Source organism: Leucoraja erinacea, unplaced genomic scaffold, assembly GCF_028641065.1.
Source record: "Leucoraja erinacea ecotype New England unplaced genomic scaffold, Leri_hhj_1 Leri_55S, whole genome shotgun sequence".
NCBI classification, from domain to species: Eukaryota; Metazoa; Chordata; class Chondrichthyes; order Rajiformes; family Rajidae; genus Leucoraja; species Leucoraja erinaceus.
This window is the reverse complement of record NW_026576465.1, coordinates 721,214-747,664: the sequence shown is the minus strand read 5'-3', so window position 1 is coordinate 747,664 and position 26,451 is coordinate 721,214. Positions and strand designations below refer to the sequence as shown.

General features: G+C 46.9%; 1 protein-coding gene across 2 annotated transcripts; it reads right to left on the bottom strand.

The window, feature by feature from the left end:
* Positions 1-21,385, bottom strand: cln8 (CLN8 transmembrane ER and ERGIC protein). 2 transcript variants are annotated; one of them, XM_055630872.1, is made up of 4 exons: positions 21,294-21,385; positions 12,262-12,944; positions 3,860-4,175; positions 1-501 (listed from the first exon to the last, which is right to left on the bottom strand). In XM_055630872.1, exons 2-3 carry the CDS (start codon positions 12,820-12,822, stop codon positions 3,861-3,863), a joined length of 876 nt encoding a protein of 291 aa, XP_055486847.1. In that variant the 5' UTR covers positions 12,823-12,944; positions 21,294-21,385; the 3' UTR covers positions 1-501; position 3,860. The 2 variants fall into 2 exon arrangements, 1 of the variants encoding a protein (XP_055486847.1); XR_008722970.1 differs by lacking the exon at positions 1-501 and adding an exon at positions 1,414-1,865 and having other exon boundaries at positions 2,357-4,175.
* Between the last annotated feature and the right edge of the window lie 5,066 nt (positions 21,386-26,451).

Below are 26,451 nucleotides of genomic sequence, written 5' to 3'. Positions count from 1 at the left end.
CGCCCGCTGCCTCGGGTGCGCCGGTCGCCTTCATCTGCTATCGGGGGAACCGTGAATCAGTCCTGGATCAACTCAGGAGCGGAGGAAACGTCCTCTTCTCCCAAAGATACTAGAGGAGCCTCTACTATCTTTGCTTTTCCCTGCGACCTGATATAAGAGCAGATTGTATAACTGTGGAGTCCGTCCCCGCTACCAAAGATGTTGCGTTTGGCATCAACAAATGGCGGCCGTGACGTTCCGTTATGTACTACACGTCAGTCCATTGGATTTCGGAGGAGTGGTCTATATTGCTCTGCTCTATAATCTTTGGGCGCCACTACACAGCAACCTCCCCTTTATTTCCTCCTTGTTTGATTGTAAAGAAACAACATTTGGTTCAATTGTTTGATTGAACGCCTGCACCTATTGTCTATTCCTTTGATACCGTACTTGGCCTTCTGAGTTGTTCTACATTTTTCTCCAGTGTTCCTGTCCACGTTACGTTTGCCCAGCAGGTCATTCCTGTAAGATGAATGGAATGTTTTGTGTGTTTAAGAGTTTGTTCATATTGACCAGGAGATAATAAGAAAATGTAGACCAGAAATCTTATCTTCATCCCCGCTCCTCCAAACATCCAGCAGCAAATGAATAAAGGCATGGGAAAGCTACTTATGGTTAAAGATGTTTATTGGAGTATTGCACAGTAGCATTTATCACCGTACGTGTTGTGAAACACGTTCATTTCAGTCACACAAAATAATAAAAGCACTTTGCATTTTGCAAACAAAACAAACCGCATTATCAAACTATTTTGCTGGAAAACAGAATTTGTCCAGTCTGGAGGAGGGTCCCGAGCGAGAATGTCGCCTGTCCGGCCCATCCACAGATGCTGCCTGACTGACCCACCCACCCGCTGAGTTCCTCCAGCACTCTGTGCTTTGCTGTGTAACTGAATTTCAAAGCCTAGCCGGACTTGATTCTGGCAGTCTCTTTCTTATATTAACTAACCCGTACACTATTTCTCTCACCTCTCAGTAACTGTGACATGGCTGTGCTTAAAAACCTCTTTGCTGGGCTTGGAGAGTCCCGGTAATTGTTTGTCAAAGTCATTCGCCCAATGCAGAATGATTAAATAACTTAAATAGTTAAAGTCTGTCAAAACTTAAAAATACCTTCAAAATAACTCATCTCAAGTCAATATTTAAAAGGTGCCACACATAGCAGCTGCAACTCTTACATTAGTGGCCAAGCCCACAACCTGGGCCTAGTCCCGCTGTCAGGTAGCAGGATGTATAAGCAGGTAACACACCTGCCATCCAAGGTAACACACCTGCACGCCCCAGGTAACTCACCTGCACGCCCCAGGTAACACACCTGCACTCCCCAGGTTACTCACCTGCACGCCCCAGGTAACTAACGATCATCAGTGTGCTTCAGTGTGCTTCAAATACAAAATGATCTTGCCAATGAATACTGTCATTCTTCTGACATGGAGAACTCATTCTTAAAACAACTCCAGAAGCAGCTCTAATTCTTGTTCTGAACTCTTAAAATAGGACAGCAGCTCACCGACACACACACACACAATTCCTGGAATGGCAGCATTGAAATGCAAGGATTGTGCTTTGTTCCTCCTAAAGCAACACAAGTCATCGCCCGTACCAGGAACTAGAACATTTGCAAATCAAACCAGACCTTGTGTCATTGCCTGGATCAGGCACTCTGCAGTGATTGGATCAATCAATGGCAGGACTTTGCAAACTAGCCAAGTGGCAATTTGCAGATCCAAGTAATATCCCCAAAACACTGGAAAACTCGGAGACAAAGAGTTGTCTAGTAAAGTGGGAAAAGCAGATATTGGTTTAAGAAACAAAATGCTGGAGTAACTCAGCGGGACAGGCAGCATCTCTGGAGAGAAGGAATGAGTGATGTTTTGGGTCCAGACTCGGGTCAAGCCACGGTCTCCAGCAGGAAAGTGCCAATTTGGGACCTCCGAGCCGCGGAGTGTGTTTGACCGTCACGACGTTGGAGGTTTGATCATCCCGACCAGAGGGCCTGTACATCGGGCCGTCTGTAGCGGCGACTACGGAGGGTTTATGGTCCCGACCACGGGTGAACAAAGGAGGAGGACTGACTGAACTTTGTTGCCTTCCACCACAGTGAAGAATGCTGTGGTGGATGTTTGTGTTAAATTCTATTGTGTATTGTGTGTTCTTTTTAAGTGTATCGCTGCTGGCAAATTCATTTCACTGCATCTTTGGGTGCATGTGACAAATAAAATTGACGTTTACTTTTTTCTTTAGGCTAAAGAAGGGTCTGGACCCGAAACATCACCCATTCCTTCTCACCAGAGATGCTGCCTGTCCCGCTGAGTTACTCCAGCTTTTTCTTAGATGTTTAGTAAAAATCTGTTTGATTTGCAGTTCCATTGCAGAGTTTGGGTATTCTTGAAGGACTTCCCCCAGTTACCTCATCATCATCATCATCATACCCAGTAACACACAGAGATAAACATACAGGCAGTTGACTGTCATGCCAATCGCTTGTAATTAAGGTTAAATTGAACAGATTTGCAAGCACAACAGGACATATTTTGGGCTTTCAGGAATACAGAAATATTTAAAATGTAAAATACTCTTCAACGATTAATAGCTACATCGAGAGCGATAAATAAAAGTTAAATTGAAAAAGTTAGCATGACTCCTTCGGGCCAAAATAAGAACCTGTCCCAGAGTGTTGCGTATGGTGTTTACAAGTTAGTGATTCCTGCAAATACTGCGTTGATGTGAAAGGCCTGGATAGAGTGGATGTGGAGAGGATGTTTCCACTAGTGGGAGAGTCTAGGACCAGAGGACACAGCCTCAGAATTGAAGGATGTTCCTTTGATGCTGGCACGAAGGGGCAAATGGCCTACCCCTGCATCTATTTTTTCTATTTTTTAGGTAGGAGATGAGGAGGCATTTCTTTAGTCAGAGGGTGGAATTCATTGCCACAGACGGCTGTGGAGGCCGTAATGGATATTTCTAAGGCGGAGATTGATAGAAGATTGATTAGTACGGTGTTATAAGGTCATAAGGAATAGGAGTAGAATTAGGTCATTCGGCCCATCAAGTCTACTCTGTGTCATGGGTTGTGGGGAGAAGGCAGGAGAATGGCGGCAGCAGATAGATCAGCCATGAACATTGAATGGCCTAATTCTGCTCCAATCACTTAGACCATATGACATGAGACCATATGACATGACAGGAAGCGGAGAACACAACAGGCGTGAACATTGCGTAAACATTTCAGTGGCCACCCCCAATATTCAAAATCTGCAAACATTAATGCTATCATTTAGTTGCCTTGATGTATCACGTCTGAGGATGAACTTTAAACATTAAAGACTTTTGACAAATCTATGGCGTAACAAAATATTTAAAGAATGAATAGTTAGTTAAATGAGTTCCATTCTAAACGTGTCATGCGGGCAGTTAAGTCTAAAGTGAATGGATTTCACTGCGAGGCCCTCCACGGCCATGTTTAACCATTACTGCACCATCATCATGCCATGACCTCCTGGCATCATCTCATGGCCACACCCACACAGATTATACAGCAACATGGCTCATGGCCACATCCACACAGATTACAATTTGCAAGGACATGTCGTGTTAATCTAAATTCTCCTGTAAGCAGTTAGTGGAAGAGAACATTTTAAATTGTGTATCAAAGGTTATTTTTTTCCGGATGCTCCCAGCACACCCACCACAGGAGGGCGAGGGGGGAGGGGTGATCAGATGCCAAATCTAGAACACAGTGGTGATCCAGACTGCCGTCAGCGTTAAGTTGCAAGAGATGATGTTTCACGCATTTATCCCCAAACCCGCAGCATTTGCACCTCATGTTGTTTTCTTGCCAGCTGCATCGCTGCCACCATTGGCCACTCCCTTGGTCTCGGCGGCAAAGTTCCAGTCGACAGGGTTCAGGAGCTGCAGGGTCTTCTTGCGGGTCCAGTACGGGTTGATGATGAACGTCAGCAGCAAGAGGCCGGGGAAGAAGAGCGCGGCCTGTGGCGTGGGGACGTGGCGCTGGATGGTGTCCAGGTGCTGCCAGCACACCCACCACATGTGGTACGTGAGGACCATGCGGCAGTGGAACATGTGGATCATCAGCCACTGGTTCAATTTCCACAGCCGAATGTGTGACAAGCCAGCCTGGTGGAGAGAGAGGAAACATAGAAACATTGAAACATTGAAAATAGGTGCAGGACTAGAGGCCATTCGGCCCTTCGAGCCTGCACCGCCATTCAATATGATCATGGCTGATCATCCAACTCAGTATCCCGTTTCTGCCTTCTCTCCATACCCCCTGAGACCTTTAGCCACAAGGGCCACATCTAACTCCCTCTTAAATATAGCCAATGAACTAGCCTCAACTACCCTCTGCGGCAGAGAATTCCAGAGATTCACCACTCTCTGTGTGAAAAAGGTTTTCCTCATCTCGGTCCTAATAAATTTCCCCCTTATCCTTAAACTGTGACCCCTTGTTCTGGACTTCCCCAACATCGGGAGCAATCTTCCTGCATCAGGCCTGTCCAACCACTTAAGAATTTTGTAAGTTTCTATAAGATCCCCCCTCAATCTTCTAAATTCTAGCGAGTACAAACGGAGTCTATCCAGTCTTTCTTCATAAGACAGTCCTGACATCCCAGGAATCAGTCTGGTGAACCTTCTCTGTACTCCCTCTATGGCAAGAATGTCTTTCCTCAGATTAGGAGACCAAAACTGTACGCAATACTCCAGGTGTGGTCTCACCAAGACCCTGTACAACTGCAGTAGAACCTCCCTGCTCCTATACTCAAATCCTTTTGCTATGAATGTTAACATACCATTCGTCTTCTTCACTGCCTGCTGCACCTGCATGCCTACTTTTAATGACTAGTGTATCATGACACCCAGGTCTCGTTGCATCTCCCCTTTTCCTAATCGGGCACTATTCAGATAATAATCTACTTTCCTGTTTTTGCCACCAAAGTGGATAACCTCACATTTATCCACATTACACTGCATCTGCCATGCATTTGCCCACTCACCCAGCCTATCCAAGTCACCTTGCAGCCTCCTAGCATCCTCCTCACAGCTAACACTGCCCCCCAGCTTCGTGTCATCCGCAAACTTGGAGATGTTGCATTCAATTCCCTCGTCCAAATCATTAATATATATCGTAAATAGCTGGGGTCCCAGAACTGAGCCTTGCGGTACCCCACTAGTCACTGCCAGCCATTGTGAAAAGGACCCGTTTACTCCTACTCTTTGCTTCCTGTCTGCCAGCCAGTTCTCTATCCACATCAATACTGAACCTCCAATACCGTGTGCTTTAAGTTTGTATACTAGTCTCTTATGTGGGACCTTGTCGAAAGCCTTCTGAAAGTCCAGATACACCACATCCACTGGTTCTCCCCTATCCACTCTACTAGTTACATCCTCGAAAAATTCTATAAGATTCGTCAGACACGATTTACCTTTCATAAATCCATGCTGACTTTGTCCAATGATTTCCCCACTTTCCAAATGTGCTGCTATCCCATCTTTAATAACTGACTCTAGCAGTTTCCCCACTACCGACGTTAGACTAACTGGTCTATAATTCCGTTTTCTCTCTCCCTCCCTTTTAAAAAAAGTGGGGTTACATTAGCTACCCTCCAATCCTCAGGAACTACTCCAGAATCTAAAGAGTTTTGAAAAATTATCACTAATGCATCCACTATTTCTACGGCTACTTCCTTAAGTACTCTGGGATGCAGCCCATCTGGCACTGCGGATTTATCGGCCTTTAATCCATTCAATTTACCTAACACCACTTCCCGACTAACCTGGATTTCACTCAGTTCCTCCATCTCATTTGACCCCCGGTCCTCTGCAGATTTTGTATGTCTTCCTTAGTGAAGACAGAACCAAAGTAGTTATTCAATTGGTCTGCCATGTCCTTGTTCCCTATGATCAATTCACCCGTTTCTGACTGCAAGGGACCTACATTTGTTTTAACTAATCTTTTTCAGCATGTGTCTGTCTGTCCCGTTGGAGCCTGCTAGCACACACTGGCATCATGGTGTCACACCTACACCCACACAAGTCACAATGACAGCATGAAATATTCATCCACACTCTAGTGCATGCACACAGTCAAATAAAACACTTTTGGTTCACAGATAAGACATGGAAACAGGCCCTACCCCAGCGAGTACGCCCACTCATCCATCACCCTTTCACACTAGTTCATAGAAACGGACAATAGGTGCAGGAGGAGGCCATTCGGCCCTTCCAGCCAGCACCGCCATTCAATATGATCATGGCTGATCATCCCCAATCAGAACCCTGTTCCTGTTTTCTCACCATATCCCTTGATTCTGTTAGGCCTAAGTGCTAAATCTAACTCTCCCGTGAATTGGCCTCCGCTGCCTTCTGTGGCAGAGAATTCCACAGATTCACAACTCTCTGGCTGAAAAAGATTGTCCTCATCTCAGGAAAAGATCGGGTAGATGCACAGAATCTTTTGCCCATAGTGGAGTCAAGAATCTATCCCTCTCATCATTTTATATATTTAACCTCACTCACTTATGGACACACTAAATCTCTCTCTCTCTCTCATGGGCAGCCCCCCGTAATTCTGCGTTTACTTGTGCCCCCCCTAAATCTCCATTGTTCTAGTTTCTATTTTCAATATAAAATTACCCTTCCCATTCCCAGGTTTAAAGCTGAGCTGGGATATTAAAATTCACACGCAGTGGGAATTTTGGAACGGCACTGTGGCACAACATTAGAGTTGCTTCCTAACAGCGCCAGAGATTAGTGCGGCTGTCATGGATTGTGGGGGGAAGGCAGGAGAATGGGGTTATGAGGGAAAGATAGATCAGCCATGATTGAATGGCTGAGTAGACTTGATAGGCTGAATGGCCTCATTCTACTATCAGAATTAGATCTAGCTCAGGGCTAACAGAATCAAGGGGAGAAAGCAGGAACGGGGTACTGATTTTGGATGATCAGCCATGGTCATATTGAATGGCGGTGCTGGCTCGAAGGACCGAATGGCCTACTCCTGCATCTATTTTCTATGTGTCTATGTGTTCTAAATGGCCTACCCCTTATTCTTAAACTGTGACCCCTGGTTCTGGACTCCCCCAACATGGGGAACATGTTTCTGCATCTAGCCTGTCCAATCCCTTAAAAATTATTTTATATTTTTCGAAAAAATTCCCTCTCATCCTAAATTATATAAGATTCTCTCTCATCCTAAATTCTATAAGATCCCCTCTCACCATAGTCCCGCCATCCCGGGAATTAACTTTGTAAACCTACGCTGCACTCCCTCAATAGCAAGAATGTCTTTCCTCAAATTAAGAGACCTAACCTGCACACAATACTCCAAGTGTGGTCTCACCAGGTCCCTGTACAACTGCAGTAGGACCCCTTGTTCCTATACTGAAATCGAATCGTTATGAAGGCGAACATGCCATTCGCTTTCTTCACTGCCTGCTGTACGTGCATGCTTACTTTCAGTGACTGATGTACCAGGACACCCAGGATTCGTTGCATCTCCCCTTTTCCTAATCTGATCGATGTTATCCCACTTTCTCATCCACTCCCTACACACAAGGGGCAATTTACAGAGGGCCGATTAACCCACACGTCTTTGGGATGTGGGGGAAAATCCAAAGCACCTGGAGAAAACCTACACAGTCACAGGGAGAACGTGCAAACTCCACACAGACAGCACCCGAGGTCAGGATTAGAAGCCGGATTGCTGGAACTGTGAGTCAGCAACACTCCGCTGCATCATTGTGCCGCCCTTAAACATGGTTGCGTATTTTCACTTGTATCCCTTGGTTATTCAATGGAACGTTATGGTCACATGAACCAAGAAACAGTGAAATGCTTCGTATTGCAAACAATTCAATAACATCTTGTTCGACATAAGCATAATCACACCCAAGTACAGGAGTGTAATGCTCGTAGTGCAAGAATTGCAATGAGGCTGTACACAGAGTTGCCAGCTTTCTAGCACCCTCGTGCCTTTCCAGTTTTAAGGTTTTTAAAGATATCCAGTCTTATCTTGACCTTAGTACACTTTATACACACGAAGCTATGAAACATTCAATGAACTAAGAGTTAGCAGAGTGAAGACGACTGAACAGTTTAAGAAGGAACTGCAGATGCTGGAAAAAACGAAGGTGGACAAAAATGCTGGAGAAACTCAGCGGGTGAGGCAGCATCTATGGAGCGAAGGAATAGGTGACATTTCGGGTCGAGACCCTTTGGGTCTCGACCCGAAACGTCACCTATTCCTTCGCTCCATAGATGCTGCCTCACCTTCAAGGGTCTCGACTCGAAACGTTACCTATTTCCTTCGCTCCAAAGATGCTGCCTCACCCGCTGAGTTTATCCAGCATTTTTTATCTACCTACGACTGAACAGTGTACTGTTTCATATCTCAAACCTGACTTCTGTGAATTAGGAGCTTTCATCCACAGTATTAGTTCAGTAGATGTTATGCTGGGCACTAGAAATTGTTGCTTTAATGCAGGGCAATAAACTATTCCATCCAACAGCACATACCAGAAACTCAAACATTCTCTGAAAGGTCGTCACACAGTCCCATCAGGCAGCATCAGTGTCCAGAGAAACCGTTAATATAGAAACACGGAACAGCAGATGCCGGTTTACACAAAAACACACAGAGTGCTGGAGTAACTCAGCGGGTCAGGCAGCATCTGTGGAGAACATGGATAGGTGACATTTCACAGAGTGCTGGAGTAACTCAGCGGGTCAGGCAGCATCTGTGGAGAACATGGATAGGTGACGTTTCGGGCCAGGACCCTTTTTCAGACTAAGTCTGGGTCATTCTAGACTTGCGTGAGGATGCTCTTCATTGACTATAGCTCTACATTCAACACGGTCATCCCCACCAAGCTCACCACCAAACTCCACCAGCTAGGCCTCAGCTCGCCGATAAGCGATTGGATCCTGAACTTTCTGACGGAGCGACCGCAGGCAGTGAGACTGGGCCCGCACCTGTCCTCCACTATCACCCTGAGCACCGGCACACCACAGGGCTGTGTACTAAGCCCCAAACTCTACTCCCTCTTCACTCACGGCTGTGTTCCTGCATTCGACACCAACACCATCGTCAAGTTTGCAGACGACACAACAGTGATTGGGCTGATCACCAACGGTGATGAAACTAAATACAGGGCAGAGGTGCAGAACCTGGCGGACTGGTGCACACGTAACAACTTGTCACTAAACACTTCCAAGGAGCTGATTATCAACTTCAGGAGGTCCCATAATGGAGAATACGCCCCAATCTCCATTTACAGGGACAGTGTGGAGAGAGTGTCCAGCTTTAAGTTTCTGGGCACTCACATTTCAGAGGACCTCACATGGTCCACCAACACCGCTGCGCTGGTCAAGAAGGCACATTAAAAAAGACTGGTCTGCCCCAACAGCTGTTGACAACCTTCTACCGCTGCACCACAGAGAGCATATTAACGTATGGCATCTCTGTGTGGTATCTCAGCTGCACGGAGGCGGAGAGGAGAGCTCTTCAGCGAGTCGTCCACAGAGTGCAGAGGATCATTGGGGCACAGCTACCAGCCTTGGAGGGCATCTACCACACACGGTGCCTCAGGAAGGCCGTCAGCATCCATAAAGACTCCTCACACCCCTGTAATGGACTGTTCGAACTACTTCCCTCCGGCAGATGTTACAAGGCCTTCTACGCCCGCACCTCCAGACTCAGAAACAGCTTCATCCCCAGAGCTATCGCGGCTCTGAACCGGCCCCCCATCCACCCCCATGGACTGTCTCCCTCGGATGGTCACGTCGCACATCGACCCGGCACAGACACATTTGCACTTTAGACTGCTTTACTGTTCTTTTTATAAATCATGTTTCTCTGGGTATCTACATTTTATTAGTTGTTTAAGTTATGACACCTATGCGCAATGAGAATAAAATATATTATTATTATTATTATTCATAAGTTCATAAGTGATAGGAGCAGAATTAGGCCATTCGGCCCATCAGGTCCACTCTGCCATTCAATCATGGCTGATCTATCTTTCCCTCTCAATCCCATTCTGAAAGGTCTTGACCTGAAACGTCACCTATCCATAAACAGGTTTAGACCATTCGGCCCATCAAGTCTACTCCGCCATTAAATCATGACTGATTTATCTTTTCTTCTCAACCCCATTCTCCTGCCCTCTCCCCTTAATTCCGACACCCATACTAATCAAGAAGTGATCAAGAGGAGAATTGACCCCTTTGCAAAATGTCCCTTAATACAATAAGACAGAACTTCTGTTATACTTTATTTGAGCCTTAATGTCATACAGCTTGGAAACAGGTGCTTTAGCGCAACTTCCCCATGCCGACCACAATGCCCCAACTACACTAGCCCCACCTGCCCGCGTTTAGCCGATATCCCACTAAACCGTTCCTATTCATGTACCTGTCTAAATGTCTTTTCAATGTTGTGGTAGTCCCTGCCTCAACTAGCTCCTCTGGCAGCTTGTACCATATGAAAAAGTTGCCCTTCAGGTTCCTATTAAATCTTTCGTCCCTCACTTTAAAAATATGTCCTCTGGTACTTAATTCCCCTACTTTGGGGAAAAGACTCTGTGCATTCACTTTATCTATTCCCCTCATGATTTTATACACTTTTATACATTCTTAGAACATCACCATAGCTGCCAAGTTTTGTCAGAGTATATCAGTATTCTAGTACCTGAAAATCAGCATTTTGCTGAGGAAATCAGTATTTTTACGCAGTCCCATTTTGCTGCAAAAAATGTGTTTTTTATGTGCGGTCATACCCATGTAAGAGTACAAGAATGCATAACTTTGCTACCAATTGACGTCTTCTACGCACCTTACTTGACAGTGCATTCATTGCCATCTCTTTGTATACTTCTGTTTGAACGGCTGTTCCTGCTTTTAGCATCAAATTATGATGTAGAAGCCATTTTGGAAGCCGCCCTCTCTCTCTCCCTCCTTCCTCTCTTTCCCTCCCTCTCCCTCTCTCCCTCCCTTTTTTCTCCCTCCCTTTCTTATTCCCTCCCTCCCTATCACTCCCTCTCTCCTTCTCCTTCTCCCTCCCCGAACAGTCTGTGACCCATGTGTAAAGCTCATAGCGCTATGTGTAAAGGCAATAGCATTCCAGCTGGTAGCGCTATAATTAGAACCCATAGCGCTGTTTATTTAAATTCCCACGTGCTAAACTGACAGCGCTGTTTAAACCTGTAGCGGGACAGGCAGGTCAAAGCTTACAAAAATAATCATCCAGATCTTGAAATTTAAAATACTAATAGATTTAATCTGCTATCATTTTTAGTTACAGTATGACTTTTTGTAACCTTGCATTTTTTTAAGCATGAAACAGGAAGTTGGGTCGATTTTTAAAAAACACATATTTGACAAAGCAAATCCGTACATCCGTATTCTGATCACATTTCCGTACAAAATACGGATAATCTGTACTACTTGGCAGCTCTGCATCACTCATTCAATTTAATAATTTACTTTTTAAAGCATAAAATTGCTTGAATCACGAGTAACAAACTAATATGTTGCCAGTTGCTAAGTGTGCAGATGTTGAGCTGTACATGTGCTGCGTATGAAGGAGACATTGAGTGACAGCGATCCACATGGAGAGCAATTAGATCGCAACTAAATCAACACCTTCACACTCAGCTGCCACTTCTAAAGAATGAATCAAACCAAAAATCTGACGGAGCATCTCGACCCAAAACGTTGCCTATCCACGTTCTCCATAGATGCTGCCTCACCTACTGAGTTACTCCAGCACTTTGTGACTTTTGGAAAATCATCACCCTGCACTTCCTTCTGTCCACAAAAATCACCAACTTTGACACGGTAGAGTTGCTGCCTCACAGCACCAGAGGCCCAGGTTCAATCCTGACCACGGGTCCTGTCTGTACAGTTTGTACGTTGCTGAGAGAATGGAGCAGCTGGGCTCCAGGCTCCTCCCATACTCCAAAGTCGTGCAGGTTTGTGGGTTAATTGGCTTTGGTAGAATTGTACATTGTCCTGAGTGTGTGTAAGATAGTGTTAGAGTACGGGGGTCGCTGGTCAGCACGAACTGGGAGGGCCGAAGGGCCTGTTTCCGTGCTACATCTCTATTTAAACTCAACTATCCAAGTTAGAAATTCTTCCCAGTTTGATGGTGCTATTTGTACGGAGCACGTCACTCGTGTGGGATGGGGAGCACTGATCTCCTTACCTTCAGCAGGATCCAGGAGACGCAGGTGAAAGGGGTGCTCATCTCCAGCAGCAGTATCAGCATCGGCAGGTAGTGGCCAACTGTGTCCCACACCAAGACACTGCCAAACCCAGACACGGCAAAGAAGTGGTGGATTGCCAGGGCGGCGTCAAAGCTTCCGAAGACCACGTTGGAGCCGTGAAGAGCTGCGTTCTCAAACGTGAAGAAACCAAACGCTGTGAGGACGTTGAACCAACTCCAGCTCTGTTGGCCGAACATCCTGTCAGCCTGCAGCACGGGATCCTTCAGCAGAGCCCAGAGCCCAGCCACCATGCTCTGGATCCCAAACGCCCCACGGCTGACAGCCAGGTTCCAGAACACCCTCTCCTTGGCTGCCAGTGAGCGGTAGGTCAGTGACAGAGCGAGGCTTAGCACGTGCGAGAAAATAAAGACCCCAAAGTAGAACAGGAAGCCGGCAGCTATCAGCTTGCCCCGGACTTGCCAAGATAAATAGTTCATGTCAAAAATGCTTTCAGAAACATCGGCGCTGGGGAGAGGTTTCATTCTGTCAACAGAATGCATCGTGCCCAGTTGAAGCTCGAGCTGTAACCGATTAAACTTGTGGTCGCGTGGTGAAGAACTTGCAAACAGCAGGAACAGCCAGCGATCACGTGAAGATCGCTACTCCAGCAATTACACGCTACCTGCAGGAAAACACACACAAAATGAAACGCAAGAAAAACACAATCAGGAGCAGTATGTTCGAGTGGCTGAAGTTACGCAAATTAGAGCTGAAATGTTCTCCTAATTGAATTGTGGTCCCAGCCCTGCTCATTATCAGCAGCGACCATCTGCTGCCCGACGTATCTCACACCACAGAACAGTACAACACAAGAACAGGCCCTTCAGCCCGCGATGGCTTTGCTGAACCAGATGCCAAGACCAACTCCTCTGCCTGCACGTGATCCATATCTTCATTCCCTGCATGTCTATGTGGTAAACCAAAAACCTCTTGGTCACCACTATCACATCCACACAAACCACCACCCACTGAAGCACGTTCCAGCCACTCACCACCCCCCATGTAAAAAAACATGCCTCTCACAGCTTTTAAACTTTGCCCCTCAGTTTAAAAAGATGCTCTCTAGTATTTGACATCACCACCCTCGAAGGGTCTCGACCCGAAACGTCGCCTATTTCCTTTGCTCCACAGATGCTGCCTCACCCGCTGAGATTCTCCAGCATTTTTGTCTACTCTGGAATAATGTTCTGTTTACCCTCTCTATGCCTCTCATAATGCATATACTCATAATTGGGGGGGGGGGGGGGGGGGGGGGGGGGGGGGGGGGGCGCACAGCGTCCTTGATATGAGAGGGGATCTTATAGAAACTTACAAAATTCTTAAGGGGTTGGACAGGCTAGATGCAGGAAGATTGTTCCCGATGTTGGGGAAGTCCAGGACAAGGGGGTCACAGCTTTAGGATAAGGGGGAAATCCTTTAAAACCGAGATGAGAAAAACTTTTTTCACACAGAGAGTGGTGATTCTCTGGAATTCTCTGCCACAGAGGGTAGTTGAGGCCAGTTCATTGGCTATATTTAAGAGGGACTTAGATGTGGCCCTTGTGGCTAAGGGGATCAGGGGGTATGGAGAGAAGGCAGGTACGGGATACTGAGTTGGATGATCAGCCATGATCATATTGAATGGCGGTGCGGGCTCGAAGGGCCGAATGGCCTACTCCTGCACCTAATTTCTATGTTTCTATCTTAAAGGGACTTATCTGAATTGTCAGTTATTACTTGCCATGGGTAGTCATCAAATCAAACCTGACCCTACCTTAGGCAAAATTCAAAGTGCTGGAGGAACTTAGCAGGTCAGGCAGCATCGGCAGAGGGAATGGACAGACAACATTTGGGTCTACGAAACCCACTATCGCCCCTCAGCCTGAAGAGTCCTGATCCAAAATGTGTCTCCCGTCCATAGATGCTGCCTGACCCATCAAGTTCCTCCAGCACTTTGTGTTTTGCTCGATGGTGGTGCAGCGGTAGAGTTGCTGCCTTACAGCAAAATGCAGCGCCAGAGACCCGGGTTGCATCCCAACTACCGGTGCTGTCTCTACGGAGTTTGTACCTTCTCCCCGAGACCTGCGTGGGTTTCCCCCCACACTCCAAAGACGTGCAGGTTTGTAGGTTAATTGTCTTGGTAAATGTAAACAGTGTCCCTAGTGGATGTAGGATAGTGTGAATGTGCGGGGATCGCTGGTCGGCGCGGGCCTGGTGGGCTGAAGGGTCTGTTTCCGTGCTCTACCTCTAAACTAAACCTGCAGTTCCTGTGTCTGTAACCTTACATTATCCAAGTGGATCCTTTCAGCTTTTCCCTTCCCTCAGCTCCAAACCTTTCACTGTCCTTACTGAGATTGTTTAACGCAATGAAGGCAACAGGCAATTTCATGTTCCATGAGCCCAGGTAAACATTATTCCTTTATCATGTATCGGCTCGATTGTAATCATGTACAGGTGCACAACCTTTTATCCGGTGTTCCGGAAACCGAAAAACTCCGAAAACCGGCCATTTTTTCCAGGATGTCGTCTGCACACCAAAGCTCGCGTTTGGCGCCAAACTTGACCTGAAACGACCCACGGTCAACCCAGGTCTGTACTACTGTAGCGGCTGCCTCCTCCCCGGAGACCGAGGAGACACTTAAACATCTGTAAATCATTGATTAAATGTTAGTCAGTTAGTTTGGAGGGCTTTTATGTGAAGGGGGGGTTGAAGGGGTAAACTTTAATTCTTAGTCCCCTACCTGGTCGGAGAGACAGGGAACGGTCAACGCCTTACCGGGTCGCCGTGCAGTAAGCTCTGCAGCGCTGTGGCCGGTGGGGCTGCGGGCGGTGCCGGTTGTAGCTCCGACCCCGGCAACTCTACCCCTGGCTGCGAGGTGCTCCAAATCCAGCGCCACCCGCGGCCGGACGCCCCCCACCCCAGCACCGCAAATGTTGGGAGTCGGCGGCGTCGCAGCGCTGGGATACCAGCGGGAAGCGGGCAATGCCTTACCGGGTCGCTGTGCGGTAAGCTCCAGGGCACGGAGGCCGCCTTCTCCCAACATTCGCGGAGCTGGGGTGGGGGGCGTCCGATCGCGGGCGGCGCGCTGGACTTGGAGCGCCTCGCAGCCAGGGGTAGAGTTGCCGGGGTCGGAGCTACAACCGGCGCCGCCCGCAGCCGGACGGAGCCCCCAGCTCCGCGATGTTGGGAGTCGCCGACCAGATAGGGGACGAAGAATTAAAGTTTCCCCCTTCACCCACCCACCCCACCACCACCACCACATAAAATCCCTCCATACTAACTGACTAACATTTATGCAATGATTCCCCGGTCTCCGGGGAGGAGGCAGTCGCTCCAGACTTTTCAAGTCGCCTAATCTACGCTACCTAATCTACGCTAAAAATCTTCCATTCGGAAATCCGAAAATGTCCGAAATCCGACAAGTGTCTGGTCCCAAGGCTTTCGGATAAAAGGTTGTGCACCTGTATTGTCTTTCTGCTGACTGGATAACACGCAACAAAAGCTTTTCACTGTAGCTCGGTACACGTGACAATAAACTAAACTGAACTGAGATAACGTTATTCCTCACGTAGTCCTACAGGTGGATAGGGGAAGTCTTGGGAAAGTTTTCTCTTGGGGTTTTGTCACGTTGCTGTAACTTGCATCAAGAAAAATCATGGAATTGTAATTCCTTGGTGTTGAGTTCTGGATTCAAACTGTAGGAGCAGGATTCATGCATGACCATATTAGTCGACATGAGGAACAACTCTTGGTACTTGCCTGATTATGAGCAAACCAAGAATAAAGCTGGCACAGCTTAGTTTAGATACAGTGTGGAAACAGGCCCTTCAGCCCATTCAGTCCACGCCAACCAGCAATCCCCGCACACCAACACTATCCTAAACACACTAGGGACAACTTTGCAGTTATACCAAGCCAATTAAACTACAAACCTGTACGTCTTTGGAGTGTGGGACTAAACAGGTGATCTCGGAGAAAACCCACACAGCTCACAGGGAGAACGTTCAAACTCCATACAGACGGCACCCGTAGTCAGGATGGAACCCGGGTCTCTGGCGCTGTGAGGCAGCAACTCTACCGCTGCGCCACCGTGCCAACCCTTGGTACTTTGTTGGTACTTGCCCGACTATAAGTAAAGGTGGCACAGTTGTCCTGCATTAACACAGTGAAGCCTGCTGCCCACTCATTGTATATACCATGGCCACAAGAGCAATCACCATCTCACCATCTGACAGTCCAAAGCCTTGCCATCATCTCCAAGGAACAACTATGGAGGGTGATGGAACATTCTCCCCTTGTCTGCATGAGTGCAGCCGCAACAACACTCAAGCAGCTCCACACCACCCAGGACATTGGCATGCTTCACCACCAGTGCAGCGCACTACATTCTTGCACCCAGGACCCTTGCAACAGCACCTCCCAAACATGCAACCGTGGAGAGAGAATCCGAGAGAAAGGTTCAGGTCAATGAACAACCACCAAAGGGAAGGAAGGAAATGTCTGGGAAGGAGATAGAAACCAAGAGTTGAGAAAGGCAAAAATCTGCGCATGTTGGAAAACTAAAACAAAAGGTGCCATAAACTATCAGCATCTGATCGGTAGGAAAATCAATACAAAATAAAGCACTATTGTAAACGAGAGTGGCAGATCCATCAACAGGGATCATTCGGAGAAAGTGGAAGGGCAGATTGAGGAAGTGGTTTCATTCAGGAGTCTGCATTTACAAATATGCTGAGAGTAAGTGCAAGGAAGTCACCGTGAGCTTTAGAAAGAGACAGCGTTGACTGAAGACACTGCAGGTGTGATTGAGGCGGTGGTAAGAGGAGGAGTATGTGGACGAACTGGGTGAACATCACAACAGGGTGATTATCACATACTTTCAAGAGAGAGCTAGATAGGGCTCTTAAAGATAGCGGAGTCAGGGGATATGGGGAGAAGGCAGGAACGGGGTACTGATTGTGGATGATCAGCCATGATCACATTGAATGGCGGTGCTGGCTCGAAGGGCCGAATGGCCTCCCCCTGCACCTATTTTCTATGTTTCTATGTAACAGAGGGAGGACATTCCTTGGGGATTCTACGCCCAAGCTTTAGGAGTGGAACTGAGTGATAAGAAGGTGGTGATCATTTCCCTACAATAGTCAGTGGGAATTTGTGCAAACATGTGGGGCTTTGACAGACAGCTGGAAGAGCAGTCAGGCTGTAGGTGATTTTAAGGTCCCTCATATTAACTGGAAATGTTGTAAAGCTGAGTTTCGATGGGGCAGAATTTATAAAGCGCGTCAAGGAAAGGTTACAAGGTTAATTCCCGGGATGGCGGGCATGTCATATGCTGAGAGAATGCAGCAGCTGGGCTTATATATTCTGGAGTATAGAAGGATGAGAGGATATCTCATTGAAACATATAAGATTGTTAAGGGCTTGGACACGCTAGAGGCAGGAAACATGTTCCCGATGTTGGGGGAGTCCAGAACCAGGGGCCACAGTTTAAGAATAAGGGGTAAGCCATTTAGAACGGAGACGAGGAAACACTTTTTCTCACAGACAGTGGTGAGTCTGTAGGATTCTCTGCCTCAGAGGGCGGTGGAGGCAGGTTCTCTGGATACTTTCAAGAGAGAGCTAGATAGGGCTCTTAAAGATAGTGGAGTCAGGGGATATGGGGAGAAGGCAGGAACGGGGTACTGATAGGGGATGATCAGCCATGATCACATTGAATGGCGGTGCTGGCTCGAAGGGCCGAATGGCCTACTCCTGCACCTATTGTCTATTGAAAGTTTTCCCAAGCAATATCTGTGCTGTACCTGTAACCTAAGCATGAACTAAACAACATGAGATGCAGCACAGAAACAGGCCCTTTGGCCCACCGAGTCCACAGCGACCAGAGATCCTCACACATACACAATCCTACACAGCCAAGAAGGCAATAACGCTACTTCCTGAGGAGATTGTGGAAATTCAGCGAGTCTCCAGTGACTCTTGGACAGTTCTACAGATGTACTGTAGAAAGCATACTGTCGGGATGCATCACAGCTCTGCCCAAGACTGCAAGAAACTGCAGAGAATGTTAATGTAGCCCAGTGCATCCCACAGACCTGACCCACTGCATCAACTCCACCTACACTTCACCCCGCCTCAGGAAAGCAGCCAACACAATCAAAGACTTGACACACGCCTGCCATTTCTTCATCTCCCTTTAGACTTTCCACATTAAACTTTGAGACTATACATTTTTATACTTTCAACTATATCTTCCAAGCCGCTGAGGAGTGTTTCTCCATCATCCGGCAAGAGGGCCTGAAAACATCAGACTGGCTGCGGAGGCCACAATAGGCCCCAACCTCGGGTGATCAGAGGACTGAACTTTCTGTTGCCTTTCCCCACAGTGGAACATTTTGATTCTGCTGTGGGGGGACGTTCATGTTGAATTCTATAATGTGTTGTGTCATTTTTCTTTTTTTAATTTTTCTATGTACGGAAACCTAATTATTTCTTCGATGTAAAGCACTTTGGTTTCAACGCGAGTTGATTTAAACGTGCTATATAAATAAAATTTACTTACTTACTTACTTACTTACTTACATATAATTAAAACTGGACACTACATCTGAGTGTGCTGGCATGTACCTGTAAGGGTCCATTGCCGTGAGGCTGGATAACACCAGTGTCTGCCTGAGGCCCAGCGACTGGCAGTGTGAGCAGCTCCTGTGTGCACCAGATGCATCTGTTGTCTTCCAACAGTAAATGGCTCACTGCTCACTCTGCCACAGCTTGTTCCAGCATTGATATTTACCAGAGGATTACAAATGTAATTTGTTTGTTTCCAGTTGAACTGGATTTGGTTACAACCCAAGGCCAAACCTCCTTCAGAGCTACCAGGGACCTCTGCTCGACATCAAGTTGTGATAATAACACAAAACCGTGCAAGGAACACCAAACACAAGCGATGATGGCATAAGTAAATATCATGTTCTCTCCATCTCCATGTCTAAACTTTCAATCCACCTTTCCTATTCCCTCTGCTATGGAGTATTTAAAATAACCATGAAAGAGGAAGCATTTTGACGAACTTTAATTCTATTTACAGTAAAAATGCACTGTGAATTTAAACCTCAACTTAAGTGGAACACAAACATCACCAGCACACTTCTCTTTTTCACAAGTATCAGTTCCTTTATCAGAGTATAGTTAGAGTATGAATGATAACCAAGAATAGGATGGAAAAATTAAATACTAGAGGGCAGAGCTGTAAGGTGAGATGGGGAAAGTTTAAAGGAGACATACGGGGCAAGTTTGCTTTTACACAGAGGATGGTGGGTGCCTGTATAGGAGCAAAGAGGTCCTTCTGCAGTTGTACAGGGCCCTAGTGAGACCACACCTGGAGTATTGTGTGCAGTTTTGGTCTCCAAGCTTGAGGAAGGACATTCTTGATATTGAGAGAGTGCAGCGTAGATTCATAGGGTTAATTCAGGGATGGCAGGACTGTCATATGCTGATAGATTGGAGCGGCTGGACTTGGAAACACTGGAATTTTGAAGGATGAGAGGGATACTTATTGAAACATATAAGATTATTAAGGGTTTGGACACGCTAGAGGCAGGAAACATGTTCCCAATGTTGGGGGAGTCCAGAACCAGGGGCCACAGTTTAAGAATAAATGGTAAGGCATTTAATTGAGGAAACACTTTTTCACACAGAGTTGTTAGTCTGTGGAATTCTCTGCCTCAGAGGGCGGTGGAGGCCGGTTCTCTGGATGCTTTCTTGAGAGAGCTAGATAGGGCTCTTAAAGATAGCGGAGTCAGGGGCTATGGGGAGAAGGCAGGAACGGGGTACTGATTGTGGATGATCAGCCATGATCACATTGAATGGCGGTGCTGGCTGGATGGGCCGAATGGCCTCCTCCTGCACTTATTGTCTATTGCTTGGCACTTGCTGCCGGGGGTGGTGGTGGAGGCAGTTACTACAGTGGCGTTTAAGAGGCGTTTAGATTAGCACAGAGATGTACAGACAATGGAGGGATATGGATTATGCGCCGGCAGAGGAGATTAGTATAATTTGACGTTGTCATAAGTGACAGGAACATAATTAGGCCATTCGGCCCATCTAGTCTACTCCACCAGTCAATCATGGCTGATCTATCTCTCCCTCCTAACCCCATTCTCCTGCCTTCTCCCCATAACCCCTGACACCCGTCATGTCCATGCATCATGTTGAGATTGTGGGCCGAAGAGCCTGTTCCTTTGCTTCACTGTTCTATATTGTCAATCATTCATTTCTCCATGAAAATCTCACAATGGAATTGGTAAGTGGGTGGTCAGTGGCGCAGCGGTAGAGTTGCTGCCTTACAGCGAATGCAGCGCCGGAGACCCGGGTTCCATCCGGAGTACGTTCTCCCCGTGACCTGCGTGGGTTTTCTCCGAGATCTTTGGTTTCCACCTACACTCCAAAGATGTACAGCTTTGTAGTATAATTGGCTTAGTAAATGTAAAAATTGACCCTAGTGGGTGTAGGATGGTGTTAATGTGCAGGGATCGCTGGTCAGCGCGGAAGTCTACATTATAAAAAGGATCGATATGGGCAGAAGCAGCTCTGCACGCTAATGGCTCCGAGGTTATAAACCCACATCTAGCTGCATGCTACCGATGGCAGTCTGAATAAGGTCTCAATCGAAACGTCACCTATTCATTTTCTCCAGTGATGCTACCTGAACCGCTGACTTATGCCAGCTTTTTGCTTCTGTCTTCAGCTTATTGATGGCGCCTGGCATTTATACAGAATTGATCTACTAACATTGGAAAATACTATATGGAAAACACATAAACTCTCTCCTTACATGCTTGGACTTGTTTTGAGACATGAAATACGTGTCCATTATTTGCTGAGATAAGCTCCCCACCCAGCCACGCAGCTGGCTGTCTATCTGTGAATCGTTAACCAGCAAGGAAGCTGGCCTGAGTGTGGGTAGATGTGATGTCAACGATAGGCTAACGTTACCTGTAACGGGGGTGGGGAGGGTGAGATTCAGCAGCTTCCACCACTGGGCTCAACATCTCTTCCATACGTCACATACTGGAAGGAATTCTGAAATTTAGCCCAATTCAGAAATTAAAACATTTACAATCCCCACCCTCCACGACCATCATTGCCCCCTCACTCTCCTAAACCACCCCTCCCCCCCTCCACCCATGCCCCCAAGACCCCCACCCTGCCTTAAACCCCCACACACCTATCCCAGACCACCCCCTCCCCCTCCCCCCCCCCCTCCTCCATCCCTCACCCCCCTCCCCCCACCCTGGTTTCCAAACCCCCCCCCCCCCCCCACCCCCTCAAACCCCCCCCCACCCACCCACCCCCATCCCCCCACCCTGCCCCCCCAATGCTCCATCACCCTGCTCCCCCCACTCCTCACCCCCATCACCATCCGGTGACGCTGCTTCCCCCCCCCCCCCCCCCCCCCCGGCCCCGTGTTGTTCACTCATTCACCGTCGCCGCCACGCCCCCCACGTCATGCCGTCACCACGTTTCAGCCCCGCCCCACCCCTCACCAAACCGCCAACCGCCGCCAGACCCAGCCCCGCCCCTCACGTCATGACGTCACCAAGTATCAGCCCCCGCCCCCGCCCCACCCCTCACCAAACGCCAACCGTCCGTGCCGGATCCAGCCCCGCCCCCGCCCCTCCCCCTCACCAACCGCTACCGGCCCCCGCCGCGCCACACACGTCACGCATTACGGCATAACGTCACAACCCCGCCCACATACGTCATCACTTCACAGCCCCGCCCCTATTACATCACCATGTTTCAGTCCCGCCCTATACGTCACCATGTCTCAGCCCCGCTCCATTATGTAATCACGCAGCACGTCATCACGTCTCAGCCCTGCCCCATGCCTCATTACGTCGCTCCCAATTACGTCACCAAGTGCACCCAGGGCAGCCCCGCCCACCCGCGTCACCGCCACCAGCGACACGCTCCCGGGCCCGCCTGTCACTCAGCGCCCCCAGGCCGTACAGAGCCGCACCTGGTCCCGCGGCACACACCTGCCTGCAATGCCCGCGGCACACACCTGCCTGCACCTGGTCCCGCGGCATGCCTGCGCACCTGAGCCTGCAATGCCTCCCAATGCACCGAGCTGCACCGCACATGCCTCATCCAGTCCCAACAAGGCTCTCCACGCCAAACCAAACCTCACACACTACCTTTCTCCACAGATAGAAAACATAGGAAAATGAGTGGGCCATTTGGCCCTTTCAACAAGCGCCAGCATTCAATATCATCAGTATTTAAGAAGGAACTGCAGATGCTGGAGAATCAAAGGTTACACAAAAAAGCTGGAGAAAATCTGCACCCGCTGAGTTTCTCCAGCTTTTTTGTGTAACCTTCAATATCATCAAGTAGGTATGTTACAAAACGTACCTGAATCGTGGCTGAGCATCTGCCCCACCCCTTGTGTGTGATTTTGGCGCTGTTTAGAGGGGGCGGGTTTAAAACGCGATTTTTACTAGGCTGTTCCAATCGAAAATATTCAGCCTAGTAAATCATTAACGGAAAATCGCTGAAAGACCCCATCGCAAAAGGTATTATTAGTTTTTATGGCCTTGTATAATATTTATAGTAGTTTAAAAATCACTATCTAACTCCGCAACCTCTCGCAGCCCCAGGGTTTTATAAAGCAAACAATTAAAGGTATGTACCTTATTTTTACATTAAATGGGGCTTCTTAAGAACCCTGTATATAAAGTTTTCTATAGCGAGTAGCTCATTTTGGGCTCTTTATATCCCGCAGTGTTTTTCTGGGCATTTGAGGGCACAAATCCAGCGCAATGTGAACGTTCTAAACCAGCGCGTTCACAGGAACCCACTAGAAAGCCGATTTAAAATGGACTTTAATTTACAGCAATTGAACACTAAATTCCTTCCATTTGGCCTATAAATTGATGTAAATGAGATTAAAAAATCATGTTTTATTGTGAATTATTTGTGAATATTGTTTGGACACTTAGGCTATTTAAAAATGTTAATCATTTATTAAGAAATGGATAGATGTTTAGATCTAGTAATTGAAGTTTGAAATTAGCTACAATTGGGTAACTAACTAATTATATCCTTTAATTTCAGGTCATCCAAGTAAGATTATTTTATATTTGTTTCAGAATGGTTCAATCTATGATAACTGAAAATTTCATTCAGTTCTCTTAATTTTTAAGAAGGTTATGGGCTTTTGACTGTCCATGATCACAGCTTTTTTGTTATGTCCATAGAAAATCAATAGGGAACAAGATGCTAATTTCCGAGTATGAAAATGGCCATAACTTTTTTATTACTTGAGATATGAAAGTGAATTAGGTGTCAAATTAAACTTATTTTTATGCTTTATGGGATAAAATGCAGACTTGATTTTTTAAATCTCAAAATTTTGTAACATTGCTACATCAAGGCTGATCATCCACAATCAGCACCCTAGATGCTGCCTGACCTGCTGAGTTACTCCAGCACCTTGTGTCTACTCTATGCTTATCCAAGATGCATATAAGTGCTGAAGATAGACACAAAGTGCTGGAGTAACTCAGCAGGTCAGGCATAAATGGAATAGGTGACTTACACAGAGAGTGGTGAATCTGTGGAATTCTCTGCCACAGAGGGTAGTTGAGGCCAGTTCATTGGCTATATTTAAGAGGGAGTTAGATGTGGCCCTTGTGGCTAAAGGGATCAGGGGGTATGGAGAGAAGGCAGGTACGGGATACTGAGTTGGATGATCAGCCATGATCATATTGAATGGCGGTGCAGGCTCGAAGGGCCAAATGGCCTACTCCTGACCCTATTTTCTATGTTTCTATGTTTTGGAAAGAAGGGTCGATACCCAAAGATTAACAAGGATATTGCCAGAGTAGGTGAGACAGAAATGCTGGAGAAACTCAGCGGGTGAATCTATGGAGCGAAGGAAATAGGCAATGTTTCGGGCACAGAGTTTTAATTCGTTCTTAGAGCTAAGCGAATCAAGGGATATGGGGAGAAGGCAGGAACGGGGTACTGATTGGGGATGATCAGCCATGATCACATTGAATGGCGGTGCTGGCTCGAAGGGCCGAATGGCCTACTCCTGCACATATTATCTATGTTTCTATGACCGGAGGGGAATGGAATGATGTGGAATATGTTCAGGAATTGAGCTACATGGAGAGGTTGGGCAGGCTAGGACTTTAATCCCTGCAGTTTAGGAGGATGAGGGTGATCTCGTAGAGGTGTATAAAATCATGAGAGGAATAGATCAGGTAGATGAAAGATTTAATAGTAATCTGAGGGGGGACTTCATTGAAATTTATCAAATAGTGAAAGGCCTGGATACAATGGATGTGGAGAGGATGTTTCCACTAGCTATAGAGTCTAGGACTAGAGGTCATAACCTCAGAATAAAAGGACGTACCTTTAGAAAGGAGATGAGGAGGAATTTCAATAGAGTCCTTAACAGATGCGGGACCAGCATTCTGGCAGGCAGGTTTGCCACTGCTACACGGGTGGTTTTAAACTGAATAAGGGGGGTGGGGTGTCGAATGGGATAGTGGTGGATGGAGTTAAAGGGAACGGGTTTCTTAAATGTGTGAGCGTAGAGACAGAGGGGTGTAAAATGAGGGTAGAAGCAATAGGTAGCAAGGTGAAAAGTAAAAGTGGCAGGCAGACAAAACCAGGGCAAAAATCAAAAAGGGCCACTTTTCAACATAATTGTATAAGGGGTAAGAGTGTTGTAAAAACAAGCCTGAAGGCTTTGTGGCTCAATGCATGGAGCATTCGTAATAAGGTGGATGAGTTGAATGTGCAGATATCTATTAATGACTATGATATAGTTGGGATCACGGAGACATGGCTCCAGGGTGACCAAGGCTGGGAGCTGAACATCCAGGGATATTCAATATTCAGGAGGGATAGACAGAAAGGAAAAGGAGGCGGGGTAGCGTTGCTGATTAGAGAGGAGATTAACGCAATGGAAAGGAAGGACATTAGTTTGGAGGATGTGGAATCGGTATGGGTAGAGCTGCGAAACACTAAGGGGCAGAAAACGCTGTTGGGTGTTGTGTACAGGCCACCTAACAGTAGTAGTGGAGTTGGGGATGGTATCAAACAGGAAATTAGAAATGCGTGCGACAAAGGTAAAACAGTTTTAATGGGTGACTTCAATCTACATATAGATTGGGTGAATCAAATTGGCAGGGGTGCTGAGGAAGAGGATTTCTTGGAATGTAAAGAAAGGTAACTTTGAGGGTATGAGACGTGAATTGGCCAAGATTGACTGGCAATTAATTCTTAAAGGGTTGACGGTGGATATGCAATGGAAGGCATTTAAAGACTGCATGGATGAACTACAAAAATTGTTCATCCCAGTTTGGCAAAAGAATAAATCAGGGAAGGTAGTACATCCGTGGATAACAAGGGAAATCAGGGATAGTATCAAAGCGAAGGATGATGCGTACAAATTAACCAGAAAAAGCAGCCTACCGGAGGACAGGGAGAAATTCAGAGACCAGCAGAGGAGGACAAAGGGCTTAATTAGGAAAGGGAAAATAGATTATGAAAGAAAACTGGCAGGGAACATAAAAACTGACTGCAAAAGTTTTTATAGATATGTGAAAAGAAAGAGATTAGTTAAAACAAATGTAGGTCCCTTGCAGTCAGAAACAGGTGAGTTGATCATGGGGAACAAGGATATGGCGGACCAATTGAATAACTACTTTGGTTCCGTCTTCACTAAGGAAGACATAAATGATCTGCCGGAAATAGCAGGGGCCCGCGGGTCAAAGGAGGTGGAGGAATTGAGTGAAATCCAGGTTAGCCGGGAAGTGGTGTTGGGTAAATTGAATGGATTAAAGGCAGATAAATCCCCAGGGCCAGATAGGCTGCATCCCAGAGTACTTAAGGAAGTAGCTCCAGAAATAGTGGATGCATTAGTAATAATCTTTCAAAACTCTTTAGATTCTGGAGTAGTTCCTGAAGATTGGCGGGTAGCAAACGTAACCCCACTTTTTAAGAAGGGAGGGAGAAAGAAAACATGTCTGACGAATCTTATAGAATTTTTCTAGGATGTAACTAGTACATAAGAGATTAGTATACAAACTTAAAGCACACGGCATTGGGGGTTCAGTATTGATGTGGATAGAGA